The sequence below is a fragment of the Trachurus trachurus genome (assembly GCF_905171665.1).
Source record: "Trachurus trachurus genome assembly, chromosome: 15".
NCBI classification, from domain to species: domain Eukaryota; kingdom Metazoa; phylum Chordata; class Actinopteri; order Carangiformes; family Carangidae; genus Trachurus; species Trachurus trachurus.
This window is the reverse complement of record NC_139906.1, coordinates 5,601,730-5,619,159: the sequence shown is the minus strand read 5'-3', so window position 1 is coordinate 5,619,159 and position 17,430 is coordinate 5,601,730. Positions and strand designations below refer to the sequence as shown.

The 17,430-nt window shown below is 42.8% G+C and overlaps 1 protein-coding gene across 1 annotated transcript in view; it reads right to left on the bottom strand.

The window, feature by feature from the left end:
• The window catches only part of atrnl1a (attractin-like 1a), a gene marked incomplete at its 5' end in the record, with an annotated part of 302,603 nt that extends 289,595 nt beyond the window's left edge, over positions 1–13,008 (bottom strand). The window contains one exon of the mRNA XM_083988807.1: positions 12,752–13,008. Within this exon, the coding sequence (XP_083844933.1) occupies positions 12,752–13,008 (257 nt within the window). The remainder of the gene's footprint in view (positions 1–12,751) is intronic.
• Between the last annotated feature and the right edge of the window lie 4,422 nt (positions 13,009–17,430).

Sequence of the window (17,430 nt, the reverse complement as noted above, 5' to 3'; positions counted from 1 at the left end):
CCAGTTGGACGTATCTGGAAGACGTCCAGCGGAGGGAAGGCGCCCAGGAAGCCTCCTGACCAGATGGCCTGAACCACCTGAAGCAGAAGCAGCTTCTGCTCAGAGCGGCAGAACTCCCTCTGGATGTCACAGCTCCTCCGCATGTCTCTAAAGCAATCGGCTTCTTAAAGCAAAACAATCGGCTTCTGACGGCAGTGGGAACGGGTCGCATCAAACCACTCTGCAACTGACGTGGGTTTTAATCGGCTCGGCTCTGATCGGCTTGCAGTGGGAACGACAGACCCAGGTCAACCCGATAATTTACGTGAGGACCAAGGGGGCAGTTGTCGGTCTGAGAAGTGAAGCTCACTTCCGCATTCAAAAAACTGCAATCCCCTCGGCTTCCTCTGGGGGCTGGCTCCAGAAGGGAGCAACCAGAGACGTTCTCCAATTGAGCCCCATGTTAAAATAGCCGATTTTACAGCTTAAAAAAACATATTTACAGCCTGGTACATTTTATTATTTTGGTCTCAACCGGTTCTACCCCCGCACACACTCTGAGGGGGGTGAATTTTTTTTTAAACTCTACCGTTTTACTATTATTAGGTTAAAATTCTGGCCAATTAGGGCGCGGAAACGTTGAGTGACAGGTCCGGAGACCGCTGCTTCGAGGCCAGTGGGCGGGTTCTCGGCCGGCCAACGGCCCACCGCTCCAAATATAGAAAGTAGAATCCAACATGGCGCGGTTCAAACCCCCGTAGTAGCGGCACAAAACAGACTCCCCCAAACCAATGGGTGACGTCACGGGTGCTACGTCCATTCTTTTTACAGTCTATGGTGAGGACGTATTGAATTGACCATATTCACAGCATCGCCATCTTTCCTGATGTCAACATCACTCAGGCTGGGTAAACAAACCGTGTAACTGATGTTTGGTAGTGTAGTGCTGAGAGAGATTTAGTGTAGTATAGTATACACTGCCTGGTAACTGGTGATGAGGCATTTCACTTTCATTTTGAAACTGTCCCATTTAACCAGTGAAGCTTGAACTGTGACTAAATTTAAATATGGTCATTTTTAAAACTACCTCCAGTGCCAATTAAAGAGGAACTATGCAGCATTTTTTAGCTTAACTATGCTACATTTTTACCTTAATTAAACAGATGGTTAAATCAATGACTTGTTACTTGTTCCAGGGAGAATGGAGGCTCTCTGCCTTCCACCTAGCGTCTCTTGGCTGAAAAACAACTTTGCAAGATCAGGACCTCTGACCCGGTGTCCCAGCTCTCGTCTCTGCGGCCCCGCCACACAAATGCGCCCCGTAACCTGTAATCTCTTGTCTATGACAGATAAGACTACACAAATATTGGCTACACATGGTAACATGGAATATGATAAATAATGTTATCTACCGCTCTATTGATTGCTTTCTCGCCGGCTTCGTTGTAAAGAAATGCACATGGCCAGGATGAGGGTTAGCAACACAGAGGAAAAGCGACCAGACTTGCATAGTTCCTCTTTAACCATTGAAGCTTGAACTGGGACTAAATGTAAATATGGTCATTTTTAACTGCCTTTGGTGCCATTTAACCACTACTACTGTGATAAATGAAAATAATCTGCTCATAATTAATCAGTTTGAGAGTTTAAGACTCTAATGCAGAAAAAGACACAGAGAGACTGTGGGAATCAAAAGTCCCATGATGATGATGTCATAAGAACAGACCTTCCCCATCTCTGTGAAACTGTTGCAGCCTGAGGCAGAAACACAGGGGGTTATGATTCATGTAATACACCCACCAATCCAACTGTGTGTTCATGTGTGTGTGTGTGTGTGTGTGTGTGTATGTGGGTGTGTTGCCCTTGCTTTCACTCTCATCATGGCAGGATTAACTCACACTGGACAGATGGCCGTCCGATGCTCCTCCCTCCCAAACACTCACATGCTTTCTCATGGAACACAACACACACACCCCAACATAACACACGTGCCCACCACACGCACACACACCCTAACACAAACACACACCAAACACAAACACACACTCTGCGACTCAGCACAGTACGGTGGCAACTTCGGTTCACGAGCTGTGTCATCATCACTGCACACTGCCTGAGGCTTAAACACGCATAATCACACACACACACTCGCTCTCTCTCTCTCTCTCTCACACACACACACACACACACACACACATGGGTTGAAGCCAGTGACAGCAGATGATGACTCTGATGTCAGAAAAGCACTCTATTCTGTCTCCACTCAGCCCGACTCTCACTAAAACACTCATGTGGTTGTTCTGTCCTCGAATGGCTCCTTTCTCTGTAGCTTCGGGCCTCACACAGCCAGCAGGGTTTATATTTAGACCTCAGCGTTCAGGGCTGCCTGTGCATATTTGTGACTGTAATTTACTGTAAACTTAATGAGTGTGTTTTTGGATATCATGTTTATAGAGTGCCTAAGCGGAAGCAGGAAGTAACGGTCGCCATGGGACCTCAATTCGGAAAAAGTCTCCAGTTTTATTTCATGATCCGATTGAATTGTGCCATGAGAAAAAAATATGACTTCTACCTGTTTAAAACATCACGTTTCATGCCGAGAAATCAGCAGTTTGTTGTAAAACTATTCAGAATCCGTAACCAGAAAGACTACAAGTCGCGTAGGTGACATCACACACCACCGCCCTTTCCCGTGTCAGTTGTTGACGTATTTTTTGTGGGACACCAGATCTGTAGTCAGTAGAGCGTCATCACACAAAATACATTCTTCCGTTGCCGTTTTACGATAAACTGCTGATTTTTTGGCATGAAACGTGATGTTTTAAACAGGTAGGGGTCATATTTTTTTTCTCATGGCACAATTCAATCGGATCATGAAATAAAACTTTGACTCTGGTTCACTTACATGGCGACTTTTTCCAAATTCAGGACCCATGGCGATGTTACTTCCTGCTTCCGCTTCGGCTCTCTATAGAAGACCATCCTCTACACCGCTCAAAAAGTTTCTTCTTTTTATATATTTTTTTTCCTCAGAAACTAACTTCAGCCTCCAGGTTCAGTGTGTTTCACAGTATTTCGGCGTGTCGGTGTAAGACCAGAACAAAGTTTTCCTGGATTAAAATTCTCACAGGTGCGATGCTGCTTAGCTCCGTCACCCAGGACCTTCTTCCTTCTTGTGTGGAGTTGGCATGTTTCTCCTGTTACGTGCGTGGGTTTCTTTCCAAGCGCTCTTCCTCCCACGGTCCAGAGATGTGCAGGTTGACTGCTGGTGAATCTGAGCACGGATGTTTGTTTGTCTCTACGTGTCAGATAGACTGGCACACGGTGTACCCCGTCTCTCTACCCCCCTCCACCCCAAAAAAAAAAGTCAGCTGGGATCGGCTCCAGCTTCCCCTGCGATCCTCGAAGCGATGTGTAGCTGATGGATGGATTAAATTCTTACAAGATGACGGGAGCGGTGAGATTTGCCAACACTAAGAGGGGAATGTGTGCTACTTCTCGAATACCAATAAATTCATGAAAATTGTGCAAATACAATGAAAGTACATGGGGAACACATGCAGCTCTGGTGCTGTTGAGATTAACACACAGCAGCATGCTTCGTATTCTAGGAGTTAGATTCATATTTAATGATTCCACGTTTATGGTTAGAGCCGGTGTTTGCAGCCTGTGCAGGACGGTGTGTTCCTAGAATATAGAGAGGAGAGGAGCGAAGAGATGGAGGCTGGAGGAGGTGGAAGGGAGACCCAACTTCACTTCTCCCTATAGATAAACAACTCTACCATACTGTAGTTGTGATGAGCAGATACAATATAGATGGAGCATCCGAGCTCCGGAGAAGCTTTTTATGAGCACATTCCAGCAACTGCACCCTTTTCTTATCAGCACCAGTATGTGGCCCAGTGGATCAGCTATTCACATCCTCTGCAGAAACAACAGTATGGTAACACCATAGTGCAGATATGAAAGTCCTGCATTCAAACACATTTACATTTAGAGACAATAAAATAAACAATAATTATAGCCTGACAAGGCCAGACTATATCATTAAAATGTATAGTCTGGCAACGACCGGTAGACCTCGGCTCAATCCAGGGGGCGGGATGAAGGCTGTCTTTCAAACTGCCTCTGCACCAATAGGGTAGCGCTACGACCAATCAGAGCAAAGAGCAGGATGACGTTAGCCTGACAAGCCAATTAAAAAGTATGTTGTCATTGCGTTAAGCCCGCCCAACGACTCTCTAAACAGATAGAGCGCTATGATTGGTGAACACAATCGGTGTTCGAGACTCAAAAAGTTCCTATGGCTCGTCTCTAGACTGACCTACGGAGCAAATAGATTTGCTGCCGCTAGGGTGCGTCTAGATTTCTAGGCTACAATAATTATTCAATTATTATAAATCGAGAAGGCTGGTATAAAGAAGTGTTTTCAGATCCTTTTAAAATATGTTCAGCCACCTCGGCTGGTTTGTTTGATGTAGAGGGGTAGGGTATTCCAGAGCTTGGGTGTGCAGACAGAGAAAGTTGCTTCTCCACTTTGTTTGTAGACAGCCAGATCTTGCAGATCTCAGAGGTCTTTGTGGCTGGTGAGGGGTTAAAAGTTTGGCTAGGTATGGAAGAGGTGCCGTCCCATTCAAGGCTATCAACCTTTTCCCAAACGTCAAAAACCTGTGCCGGTTTTGCTCTTCCGGTGGAATTTTATGTTTACGTTTCCATGGTTTTGCGGTAAATGCATGGATTTTTTTTTTTCAATGAAAACCTGCAAAACACATGGATCATCACACCAGCTTTTAACAATGGATATCACACAAATTGACATCCGTGTTAAAAGCCAGCGTTAATAGATCCATGCATTAACCGCAACTATGACAACTATGGAAACTGAACGTAAAATTCCACCGGAAATGCAAAACCGGCTTCCGGTTTTTGACCATAGATGACGTTCGGTAACTTGTGAATAGACAAGTAGAGGGACTTTGTAGAGTAGAGTAGAAGACTTTGAAGTCACAGGAAGCCAGTGCAGGTTGGCTAATGGACCGGAGTAATGTGGCGTTTTTTTGTACTAGTTAAAAGCCTGGCTGCATTGTTTTAAATAAGTGTGACTATGTGGTGAAAAGTATGATAAAAGCAATTAAAAGACAACGTCCTGGTTTGGTAAGGCTCAAATATTTACAAGGAAGTCATATGTAATTAATTCATTAAAACAGTAATGGTTAAAAATGTATTCCCTATTAAAAAATGTATGCTTTAAATCAAAAAAAGAATCACAAGAGAATCAATATTATTCATATTTCATAATCATAGTCATTCATCAATATTCATTCAAGCTTCTATTGAACCTAGAGGGGAAATACCTGACTACTCTCACACAGAGAAGTGATGTGCAGATCTGAAGTTGAACTCTAATGGGCTCCAACATCATGTAACAGGATTTCAGTACCACCATACCATCTGAACTGCGCTCACAGCATTAGTAGACAGATTAAATCGGACATGAGGTGGAAAAGGTTTAATCTAAAACTTTAATCCCATTTCGGAAATAAAAATAAAAATTATATGTGTTTATATATTCCTGTTTGATGGGTAGAAAGGTAGACTATTATTTTTAATGCCAGTAACTCTTCCAGCCGACTTGAAGAGGTGTTAAATTTTTAAACCCCATCTCGCAGAGCGTTGTCTCAACTCGAAGTCGCCTCAGTCCATTTATCAGGCTCCCGTGTGATAAATAAAGCTCAGTCGGCTCCAGTTGCCTGAGAGGTTAAAAAAAAAAAGTCCATTGTGGCTGCATGGTGAACAGCGAACAATGTCTTACAATAGCGAGTACGCAACACGCAATACCTCCATCACCGTTAACGTGCTTTTCCCGAATCCCACACTGCTTCTTGGTTGAACGATAATGACTCGAAATGTTTGATCAGTTCGTTTTGTTGCGTGGCCGCCAGTGCTTCTGGCTGCCTGCGTTTAGCGTGGCCGCAGACAAAGTGAGATTAATGCAGCGGTTCATTCCTGCAGAATCGTAAGCAAATAGATTCACTTTGATTGCTTTTGACGCTGCCAGACGCCTGCGTCCTGTTGGTCCACCAGTGTTTTCTCCTCCTCTTGCCGCCACCGCCACCGCCACGAGGTTAGTCGAGGATAAACAGGTAACCTATTTACTCAGATGAAAAGCCTCTACCTCAAAGTGTCACTTCAGTGCAGCGCGCTGACTTTTATGGTTTGTTCCTCCTGACTTAAAAAGACTTGTGAATGTGTTTGAAGCCACAGAACATTTTACCACAAATTCAGATCCAGGTACGACATTAAAACTAACATGCTCAGTTGTAATGGCTTTTATTGCCCTTTAAATAAGTTTAAATGGCCAATATTTACATTTACTGTGAAATGTTTTTCCTTTTATTTTCTTATTCATTTTCATTATTATCATCAATTACCATTGTAATTGTTATGAATCAACGTGTATTTCTTCCTGTTCTGGGAAATTGCTATATTTTCATACATAAACATATTTGTATGGGCTGGACATGTGTATATATAGAAATTCAATATATATTGTTATATCTGTGTATGGGCACAAAAGTTTAGATATCACTTCATCCCATCAGTCAGCTCTGCTTTCCTGTAAACATGAGCGCAGTCTCTTCCTCCAGCTCCTCGAATCAATACATTTAAATATGATTAAATGAAATAGCATTTGATGCTCTTAGTGGAGGACCTGCAAAAGAAAACTCTCCAGCACTTTTACCGTCTTTGATCTGAGTGTCTCTCAGTGTTTTAAAGTGAGTGTACTCTATAGCTCAGTCTCCTCAGTGTTTCCTGCAGCCGCCAGCAGATGCTTTCAGCAAATAAGCTCAGATCGAGTCGTCATGCACGAGCTGCAGCGCACCAAGCAGCAGATAGATAAAACCAGGGGCCAGCTGGTGAACACAATGGAGCATTTAGCTGCTACAGCGCCAGATATTCTCCTCAAGAGATGGTGGCGACCAAACCAGAGTTCAAAACTAGAGAATGCATTTCCTTAATGAAATACGGGTGAATGCTGAAAGCTGAACGCCATTGCTGAAGCAATGCTGAATGACCTGAATAAACTGTTGAAACAATGCTGAATTAAAAAAATCCAAATGAATAATAACGTTGCTCTAAGTGTGTCTGCTGGATGTGTGACAGGACAAATTTTGATGACACATCCACAGCCTTAACAACTGCATATGTCAATATTACGAGAGCTCTCCTGCTCCCTGTTGAAAAAAATAACACAAAACAATCAATACAGCCTTTCAATAACGTTGTAGCTGTCTAATCTTACCCAGACCTCGACTGCTGGGAGGGCACATCAGAGAACAGTTAAATATTTGTCAACTGTTTCAGGAGGCAGTGACATAAAACCTATAAAAAACATTTTGCCATCAAGCTGCGCAAACAGCTCTCACATAAATACCCTGGAATGAGCAGAAAACAGCAGAAAAGCACTAAAATATACAGCATCATTTCATTAAAACATCGGCTCCAACTGAGAACAGCACATTGGGCCGCGTTCAAAATGTTGTAAACCTTCATCAATGCCAAGAAGATTGTAGACACACAGTGATTTGTTTTTGGTTTAGCAAATAATAATTAGATTTTATAGTTTAAAGTGTAAAAGGCTGCCAACAAGTCTGCTCTTATCAAGATCTCCAAATGTTATGTTTTATGTGTCTTGTTGCGACTTGTGTGTGTGTGTTTGTTTTCTAAGTGAGTGCAAGCAAAGATGTTATCTCGTCCAGAGAGGGAAAGTGAGAGAAAGGGAGGGAGGGAGGGAAAGAAAGAAAGAGAGAGAGAGAGCATCACTGGAAAACAAAGGGTGAGACTGTGTGGACTAATAAAACTACACAGAGCACCAATACCTTAAATCAATATACAAACAGAATCTAGTCCCTATTTCTTCTTTATTGGATCTGTCTGTGGATATAGAACACAGTGTGTGCGCACATGTGTGTGTTTGTGTGTGTCCTAAACATCCCCACTGCAATCCAATGACCAGTATTTTTATTTTTTTTTGAAGACACAGCAGTGATATTGAAGCACAGGGCCTGTTTTACTGCTCCACTGCACTCCAGTCTGTCCTCACCACGGTTACAGCCGATGATGTAGCCATGAGTACAGTGAAGCCTTTGGGTAAGACGATTATTTGAACAGTGGTGTTTCCACAAAATTGGCTGTTGACGGCGAGATGGAGCGTTAACGGCAATCCCCAAAACAACCTCCTCCAGTAGATGTTTTTCCAGATGGATTACTGGATGGATCATTCATAACAAACCGAGCTTAGAAACAAAGAAAGCCATGTATAGTCGACTCGTGAAACACACAGGAGGAAAACAAGACACTAACATACACATCCCAACAGAGGTATCTTTCCAGTACTGATACTGCACCACCAAACAGCAACAAACTGTGGATGGAGTCGCCTTCAAGAAGAGGAGATGTAGCCAACGGATCACCATCTTTTCAGGTAGATTCCTCATCCACAATTCAGGGGAACTCGTGACTATTTGTGCGTACAGTTGCCCGAACACAAAACCAGGACATTCATCTCAAAAGGCCCAACTGTGTTTTCACTCTGACATTATTCTGAAAGTCCTGACGAATTGTTGTCTTCCCTTGACAAAACAACATAGCATCAGAAGGACAGATTGTCCAATCCTTGTCTATCCTGTAGTCCTCTTGGTCGGAGGCTATTTTTGTGAGCATGATGCCAAATTAAGGTGAAACCTCAGAGAAAGACAAACTAAATACCACGTGATTTATGTGATGGATGGTAGCGAGGGAAAGATTCCCATGGTTACAACTGTGTCCTTTCCTGCGAATAAATGAGGTCATGTGAGAGTTACAACTGCTGTACAGGCAATGTAGCACAGTAAGTTCACATATGAACAACAGCCTGACATGAGACGTCGACATCTGTACGCCTTTTCTCCTCCCTATGATTAAGTGAAATGGATATTGACGTGAACGTTGTTAATGAAGTGGTGAAAGTGGTAATTACAGACCAGAAAAACCCTTCCTGGTTTTGGGGTAAACTGCATAACATGAAGAGACTGGATACTGTACATCCCATGATCTATGATTACCCAGCAGCGGTCAGAGCCCTTGATTGACAGGTGATAACAGCGATGTGACCAAGCTTCAGCTAAACTGCAGCTCATCGTCTGTCCCTGTAATGTTTACGACCTGAAATAAAGACACAGCTTAGCGTCGCCGCTGGGCTTCGTCACTGACATTGAACTTCCTGTGGCCGCTGGTGTTGAGTCAAATTTTGTTTTCCCCAAACGATTCGTGCTGCTACTGACCTTGTCGTGACCCACGGCTATTCCCCATTCAAGTCAAATCTTCATATTCACTATTAGTGTTAATAGTGGTGTAACAGCATCAGCTTGATAAGGCCAATGTCAGACAGATCAGAGGTCAGTGTGGATGCTGTCTGCTAAACGAACATAGGAGAAGAAATTTGGAGAGGGCATGAAACCTGATTGTTGATAAGGGTAAGTGGACAGGCTGTTTCAATTTTCAATTTCAACTTCAATTTTCTAACACCAGAAAATGTGACATTTAAAAACAGAGTTGTCTGAAACCAAAATGTTTCCTTTTCTCCTTCTCACTGTGCTCGGTATTGAACTGTTTGTTTCTTGACACATGAGCTGATTCATCTCGTGGGTCGGTTCCTGTCAAAACAACAACAACAAAAACTGGTCCAAATATAGATTTTAGGTGTACATCACGTCAGGTGTGTCAGCTATCCAGCCTTTATCAGATATCATCTGATAGTATATGTGGATATTTGGACTATTTAGTATTAATTGAGGCTAACACGACACTGAGCAGCCCTGAGAGCAAAGGCTCATCTCATCCCTGTTGTATTCTTTGTCTGTCGGTCTGTTCTGTTTGCTGCGCTCGCAACAATCACATTGACCGAGTAATCAATAAAATCCTCTGGAAAGAAAAGACCGGACTGAAGTCCTGCCATCTTTGCATCCTTACATGTGCAGACTGGGCTGTATGTGATTGTGACAAGGTGAAGTCATCCTCCCTGGAGGGTATGAGGGGTGAATAATGCCCCAGAGAAAGAAGAAAGGTGGTGGAATCTAAAAATCAATTGCAGTATGTGCTGAACTGCCCAATTATAAGAAGACCTATTCTGAATCTATTTCTCTTGTGAACAGTCAAACATGAACTATTCCCACTGCAGCCGAGTGTTAATCCCTCGTCTGGCAGTCACATACTCACACACTCTCCTGTAAGGCAGATGGAGCAAGTCAGAATAATTTTCTCTGGCTTCTCGCTTTTATCAGATCTTTTGATCATGACCCTCGACAGCTGTGGCTCAGCGGGGCCGATGGTTAGATTCCCAGCTCCTAATGTCCACTCATCCTTGGGCAAGACTCTAAAAACCACAAATTGCTGCCAATGATGGGGTCAGAACCCTGCATGGGCGCTTTTGAGTATCGGCCTTTGAGTGTGTAGGTGTTTGAATGATTTGAGTGAGAGGTGAGTTGTAAAGTGGAACTGAAAAAAAAAACTTTACATTCAATGATGCTGCCAAATTCTTGGCTGCAGAACAATTTTGCTCCTGGTCGTTCCTTTCTACACATTTTCAAGCATCAGGAATTTATTTCCTTGGTTTCAGCAAAACATATATTACACGAGGGATTAACTCAGAGGGATGCACATGAAGAAACTCAGTAGTACAGCAACACTGAAGCTCCAAACAACCCACAATGCATCACTTTGTGAGAGCTGGTGTTACACTGCTGCCTTTGTCCATAAAGAAAGAATCTGTCCTGAACATAAAAACGTAATTTTTTTTACCAATGCAATACTTCATTCAAGTGAAACAGCTTGTTTCTGGCCGATAAATCAAATGCTGTTTTACACGCTCCATCTTTACTGCTCATCCATGTTGACAGGTCTTGATGTACATTTAGCACAGGGAATATCAACATGAACAGAAGCCAGTGTCTCTTGGTGGCAACGAACAACATCCCAGCGGAGCGGAGTGGGCATATAAGAAAAAGATAAAGTCAAGGTCATCCCTGTTTGTTTACGGGAAAAAGGCAAGGCAATTTTATTTGTATAGCCCATTTTTACAAACAGTTTGTCTCAAAGGGCTTTACATGGCATCACAACAACATCCTCTGTCCTTAGACCCTCACATCGACTGAGGAAAAACTCCATGGAAAACCCTTTTAACAGGGAAAAATTGGAGAAACCTCAGGGTGAGCAACAGAGGAGGGATCCCTCACCCAGGACGGGCAGACGTGCAATAGATGTTGTTACATACAAGAAAACGGTTTATAGTTTGTGACACAGCCAAAGATGGTAGAAAAAGGCGTCTGACATTGTAAACAGTCCGGATGTATTGGTGAGTAATACATTTTTATATATTTTTAATAAAAATAGAATTTCATGATGTAAATTTACACGGCGTCTCCACAAGAGCACTAATGGATTTCAATTTCACCAGACAACCAGAGCCAACTTCAGCCTACATACTGTTTAAATACTGTGTCTAAAAAGTTCATGATATGGATTTTAAAAACCCGTTCACTCAAGTTTATGACTGAACTTGAAAATTAGAGAGGAGACAGTGTCTGGTGTCATGCACCATTGCCATATAGAGAGTAATCACTGTGGTAAACTACAGTCTCAGCGGCTGTGTCACTGTGACTTTTCCCTGGAAACAGCAAGCAGAGCTCATCATGACTAGTTGCTGTTTGCAGCTGGAAAATATCTCACAATAAGGAGCGACTCACAGTCAAGTCTCAAACATAAAGTCATGTTACTTCTGAAATTCAAATGAAAATCTGCAGTGGTGGAAGGTTTCTGCCTTTCCCAGCAGGGATGGCTGAAGATCAACCAGTGTAATGAAGTGGTCACACACCTCTGAACATGACAGCCCCAAATGAGTCTGTCCCTGTGTTTAACATGTTTCCCTGATCAAAGACTATCTCATGTTCCATGTGTTAAAATTTGCCTCAGAAAATCTCAGAGGCAGGATATCAGCCATGCCATTTCCGAATCCTGATTTATTTTTAAAGAGCATCTGCTTGAAGGCAGCCGCAGCGGGCTTTTTAAGCCTGTGAGTAGTACTCTGAAGCGACAGTGAGAGAGCCAGTCACTCTGCTCCCCTCCCAGCAGCAGACAGCGGTGACCAATCTTGGGCATTAAAATTACATGTTGTCATATTTAGAAAAGTGTTTTGCACGCATATCTGAACTGAAACAGTCGAAGCTGGGCAGTTACTTGCACTTTAACTACAATGTGTGCGCAGATATGATCTACACATGTGCGTGTGTGTGAGGGACAGATGTGGTATCCCCTTTTAGACCGGGACAAAAAAAGAAGAGGCAGCTGTAGCGTTTACTAAATAATGTATTTGCCAGAAAATGTGACTACAGAAAGTCAAGGTGCTTAATCATGTTTGGATGTGGCATTAATTACCCCTCATACAGGCTGGATACAGAGCCAGGTAACTTTACTTCAACTAGAAACAGGTGAATATAATTTTTTCTTATTTCCTAAATCCATATAAAACACTTATGAAAGGCAAAATATAGAGGTGAGTTAAGTGAATAGACATGTTAGATAAAGATGTGGTCACCATCACTGACTGCTGGTTCAAACACCTAATGCTACTTTTGCTGACACTGAAATGCTCAACAAAATAGCTATACATAGGCTAACAGTTAAGATTTGAACTAATGCAGGCGCGTGGAGGACGTCACATCAATCATCAACTTACTTGAATCTTCCCTGACAGTGCTGGCACTGATCCCCGACCCATCCGTGGTCACACACGCAGCTCCCGTTCATGCACTTCCCCGAAAAACAGTTTTTATCGCAGGACTTGGACGGCGCTGATGAGGATTCCGCGTGGAGCACGAGATGAAGCATGATAAATATTCCCAAGTATGTTTTCAAGACGTCCCGCGCGCTTTTCCCGGAGGAGGACTTGTTCCAGGTGCATAGATGCATCATCATCCCCCCAGCATCATCCATGATGATGGACGAGGAGTGTCTGTTTGAGAGTCTGCAGCCAGGACGGAGAGAGAGCCAAGCCAAACTGTCACCTTTACGCTCTGAGGTGATGTGTTGTCATCAGCAGCAGCGGTGTCGGTGTAGCTCAAGTATAAGCCTACCTACCTACCTGTGACGCCTATTGGAAAAGGCGCAGGGAAACAGTAATTACGCACTGTCAGAGCCGCGGGACTGAGACAAAGAGATGCAACTTTAACGGGAACAGTTCGCACCTTAAAAGCCAGGTGAACACATTTACAACCATCTGATCTGAGCATCCGAAACATTAAAAAAAGAAAGAAGAAAACAGAAAAAGGATTCCGTTCCGCGCTCTGCTGCTGTGGCTACAAGTCCTCCTCCAGATAACTTCTTTCTTGCTCTTGGTCAAAGCTCCGATGTAAACACGCGACCGTGACCGGATGATGCTCCCTCCACGTCAAACACAACAACACATAATCCCGATTCCCGGAGATCAAATCAAACCAAACCAAACCACCGGAGGAGCTCAGATGATCGCTGCATGTGCTGTGCTGTGCGCTGCTCTCTCTCTCTCCTCTGCTGGACGCGTTCCCAGACAAAAGACGTTGCCCTCTGCCCGGGGTTTGTTATCGGAGGATGCGACAGACACACAGCCGCAGCTCTCTCTCCTCTCTCTCTCTCTTTCTCTTTCTATCCCTCTCCCCCTCTCTCTCTCCGCTCCGCTCCGTCTCCGTCTGCTCTGGCTCTCGCTCTCCCCGGTCCACCGCTGCTTTCTGACAGGGGAAACTCCGGCACAAAGCCCCGAGCATGAGCAGTACGGCCGTGCGCGGTTAAAGGGGCAGTTCCCCCTTTAAAAGTCAAAGACACGCATGCAGCAGGCACGGACACTGACATACAGTATGACAGCATAGTGTCAATATGGTTTATTAGTGGAGGTTTAAACTTTACACAAAGAGATAGATAGATAGATAGATAGATAGATAGATAGATAGATAGATAGATAGATAGATAGATAGATAGATAGATAGATAGATAGATAGATAGATAGATAGATAGATAGATAGATAGATAGATAGATACTTTACAAATTGAATCGACTGCTGCACTTTAGAAACTGTGCAATAATTAGTTTTGTTTTATTGTTGTTGATTGTGTCTTTCTTTTTATCTTCACTGATGTTTTTTACCACATGGATGTTTGCATTTGAATTTTGTTTATACCTTGGTATGAATGACAATAAAGGAATTCAATTCAATTAGATAGATAGATAGATAGATAGATAGATAGATAGATAGATAGATAGATAGATAGATAGATAGATAGATAGATAGTCAGTTCTTCAAGGCTGACTATAGGTACAACAATAACGTCAAATCCGATTGTGTTACCCAGTCAACAGAAATTATTTCCATGTTTGCACAAATTCTTTCCCACACTCACACTAACTCACACACACACACACATAAAGTTATGAGACAGGCTAACCACAGGGAATGATAGCTAATAAAGCTGCAGCAAAATGGTAATTCTTACTGGAGTGTGTGGAGATGGCATGCAGTAACTTATCAGTACCCCCCCCCAAATCCATTACAGCAGGGTCTGCTTCGGTGTACTGCTCAATTATTATCAATCCGCCTATCTGTTATTATCACCTGCTGGAAGAAGAAGGAAGAAGATGTGGCTGCCTGTAGCCTAGCAGTGGACTGGCCGCCGATGTCCAACCATGTTCATCTGCTGTAGTGATCAATCAGCGATCACTAAACATCAGACGACGATTCCCTGACACGGGGAAAAGGATGCTTTAAATCGGAAACTAATCTCTTTCTTCTCTGACCGGAGTCTGTGTTTGCCTGGATGCATTTGAGCTGATTCAGAGACAGATATGACAGGAACATTAAAACCAGACTGACACAGCAGAGGCCTAATTCCCCAAACTGTCTTCCTGATTTATAACTTTATCTCACTCCGAAGGCTTTAAAGACACAGACATATTCTTCGGAGCCAAGCGGTGCTTTTGGAAAACAAAGCCAAGATTTGCATCTGCGCTCCCCGAGGGCTCACAAAAACATCCAGCGAGCCAGAAGACGATAATCCTCAAACCGAAAGATAGACTCCTCTCTTTTAAAGCAAGATATCACTGCTGCAGTGTGAAGGAAATAAGAATCACAGCGTTTTTCAACATGAGCTTCCGATTGCAACAGTTACTGTATATCCGCTGCATAAACCCGGTTAAACTCAGAGGTGAATACAGACTGTTGCATCGATGAACCATCTGTAATCAGTTGCTTAAAAGTCAGTTTTACGACTGTTACATTACTCAATAACACTGCAAAAAAAAAAAAAAAAAAAACCACCCCAAATGTCCTCCCACATCACAGTTGTTTTCAAAAACTACACAGCTGTGTTTACAGTTCACAGTTACGAAACACTGATAGTAAGATCGGGGAGGTGGGAAGAGTTTGGGGAATTTTCTAATGAATATTGCAAATGCTATTGGGTGCAACAACAAAAATAAAAGAGCTTCTTTTCAATTAAATCATTTCCAGCAGCGGTTGTGTTGAGAAAACCAACTCCCGGAATGAAGTTAGCAAGTAGCTGGTGGAGAAAGTTGAAAATTCAGCAGCCAACGCTCGGGACAATTTCTCTCTGTAGCAGGTGGAGACCAAAGCAGAGCTAGAAGCAGGACCACTATTCATTTTCATTGATCAAATGAACACAGATAAAAAGAAACAACATCCCTGCGGCTGGCTTTGTAATGTGTCGTTGTTTCTCTGTCAACTTGTTGTGTGGTTACTTTGCCCCCGAGTGGCCAAAAATACATTAATGCAGATTTAAATAAACTAATTGACGTTGACATCATACTTTAGGCATAAAGCCTGTGCACAATGAAACTTCAAATGGGTCTATGATCCAAAACTTCTGTACAACAACTAAAAATGTGGTGTTTCTCCTTGTACAGGCTAATTAAATACACAATCGTGAAATAAACAATCCCACGCCAACTATTTTACACTTATACTGTTGGGAGGTGCTACTGGGGCTTGGCATTTGTGACGGCTGACAAAAAAAAAGAGCTCACCTGAAGGTTAATTTGATAGCCATCTGGAGCTTTCGGACATTTTTTATGGTCTTCATCAGCAGCAGATGGATTTTTGCCCGGCTGCCATTTTACTGACTTCTCCTCCATGTTGGTATAAAACTTTTAAGACTGAATCGCTGACCCTGAAAACAGAAGTTGACAAAACAAACTCATCTCAAGCTGCATTTACTGGCAAGGCTGCAACTTTCTATCATAATACATGAACTTTCAACAACAAAAGGAGCCATATTTGCCATCCTACAATGGCAACTTCACATATAATAGGCCACAATAGCCTACAAATAAGTCATCATGTTGCAAGTCTTTTATTTGATAAGCGTACAAGTAGCAGTAATACTGCCATAGAGGATTATGTCTCAACATCTTATTATCAGTGATATCATCAGCTATAGACGGTGGCAAAGTAAACATAATATAAATCTGGAATTTTTTTTTGTAAACAACTGTGGTGTTCTTTTAATATGTATTATTTATTCTACTATTTTATTCTACTGATTAGGCTACTGTATGCTTTTCTCGCTTTTATTATCTGCTTTAACTGCCTACTAGAAAGGGTTTCCATGGAGTTTTTCCTCAGTCGATGTGAGGGTCTAAGGACAGAGGATGTTGTTACGATGCCATGTAAAGTCCTTTGAGACAAACTGTTTGTAAAAACGGGCTATACAAATAAAATTGCCTTGCCTTACTACCTGAATTGATCCCCAATGATTAATAAAGTATCTGTATCAGTATTATTATCATTATATTGAAAAGTTAATATATTCTGCAACTTGAAGAAAGGAAAAAAGAGCCTGGAGCTCATGAGTCACTGGTGATGCCAGTAGTTTACTTAGTTCAAAACAAGACAAGGACCAACATTTTGATGTGTAATGTCTTCATCAGGGTCAAATGGTTCTGGTGCGGTATATATATATATACACAAACATCAATATTTACAATATTTACACTTTTGTTTAGCTACAAATCGACACGGACAAGTGCGAACATGGCAAAACAAAACGAAAACAAAAAGCACACAGTAGCCTAATGCAAAACACATAGGCTATTAGAGAAAACATGAGAGGCATGAGTTCTTCATTCAATCCGAGTGGTTGCAGCGCACCCCTATCTTAATATATGATGCGAAGCCTGCGAAGCTAGTTCAGGCAGACGACTCAAGCCGCGCCCATCCTGATCAGCTGATCAGTCACATGCTCTCCTCGCCCAGATAGGGCGGGCTATTTAAATCTCCCAGCTCACCTGCTCGCTCCTGGCTATGCTTCTGCTGCTACGCCGCTGCTCTGCTTTCGCCGCTGCTGCTTCTGCTGCCCTGCTGCCCATGAGGT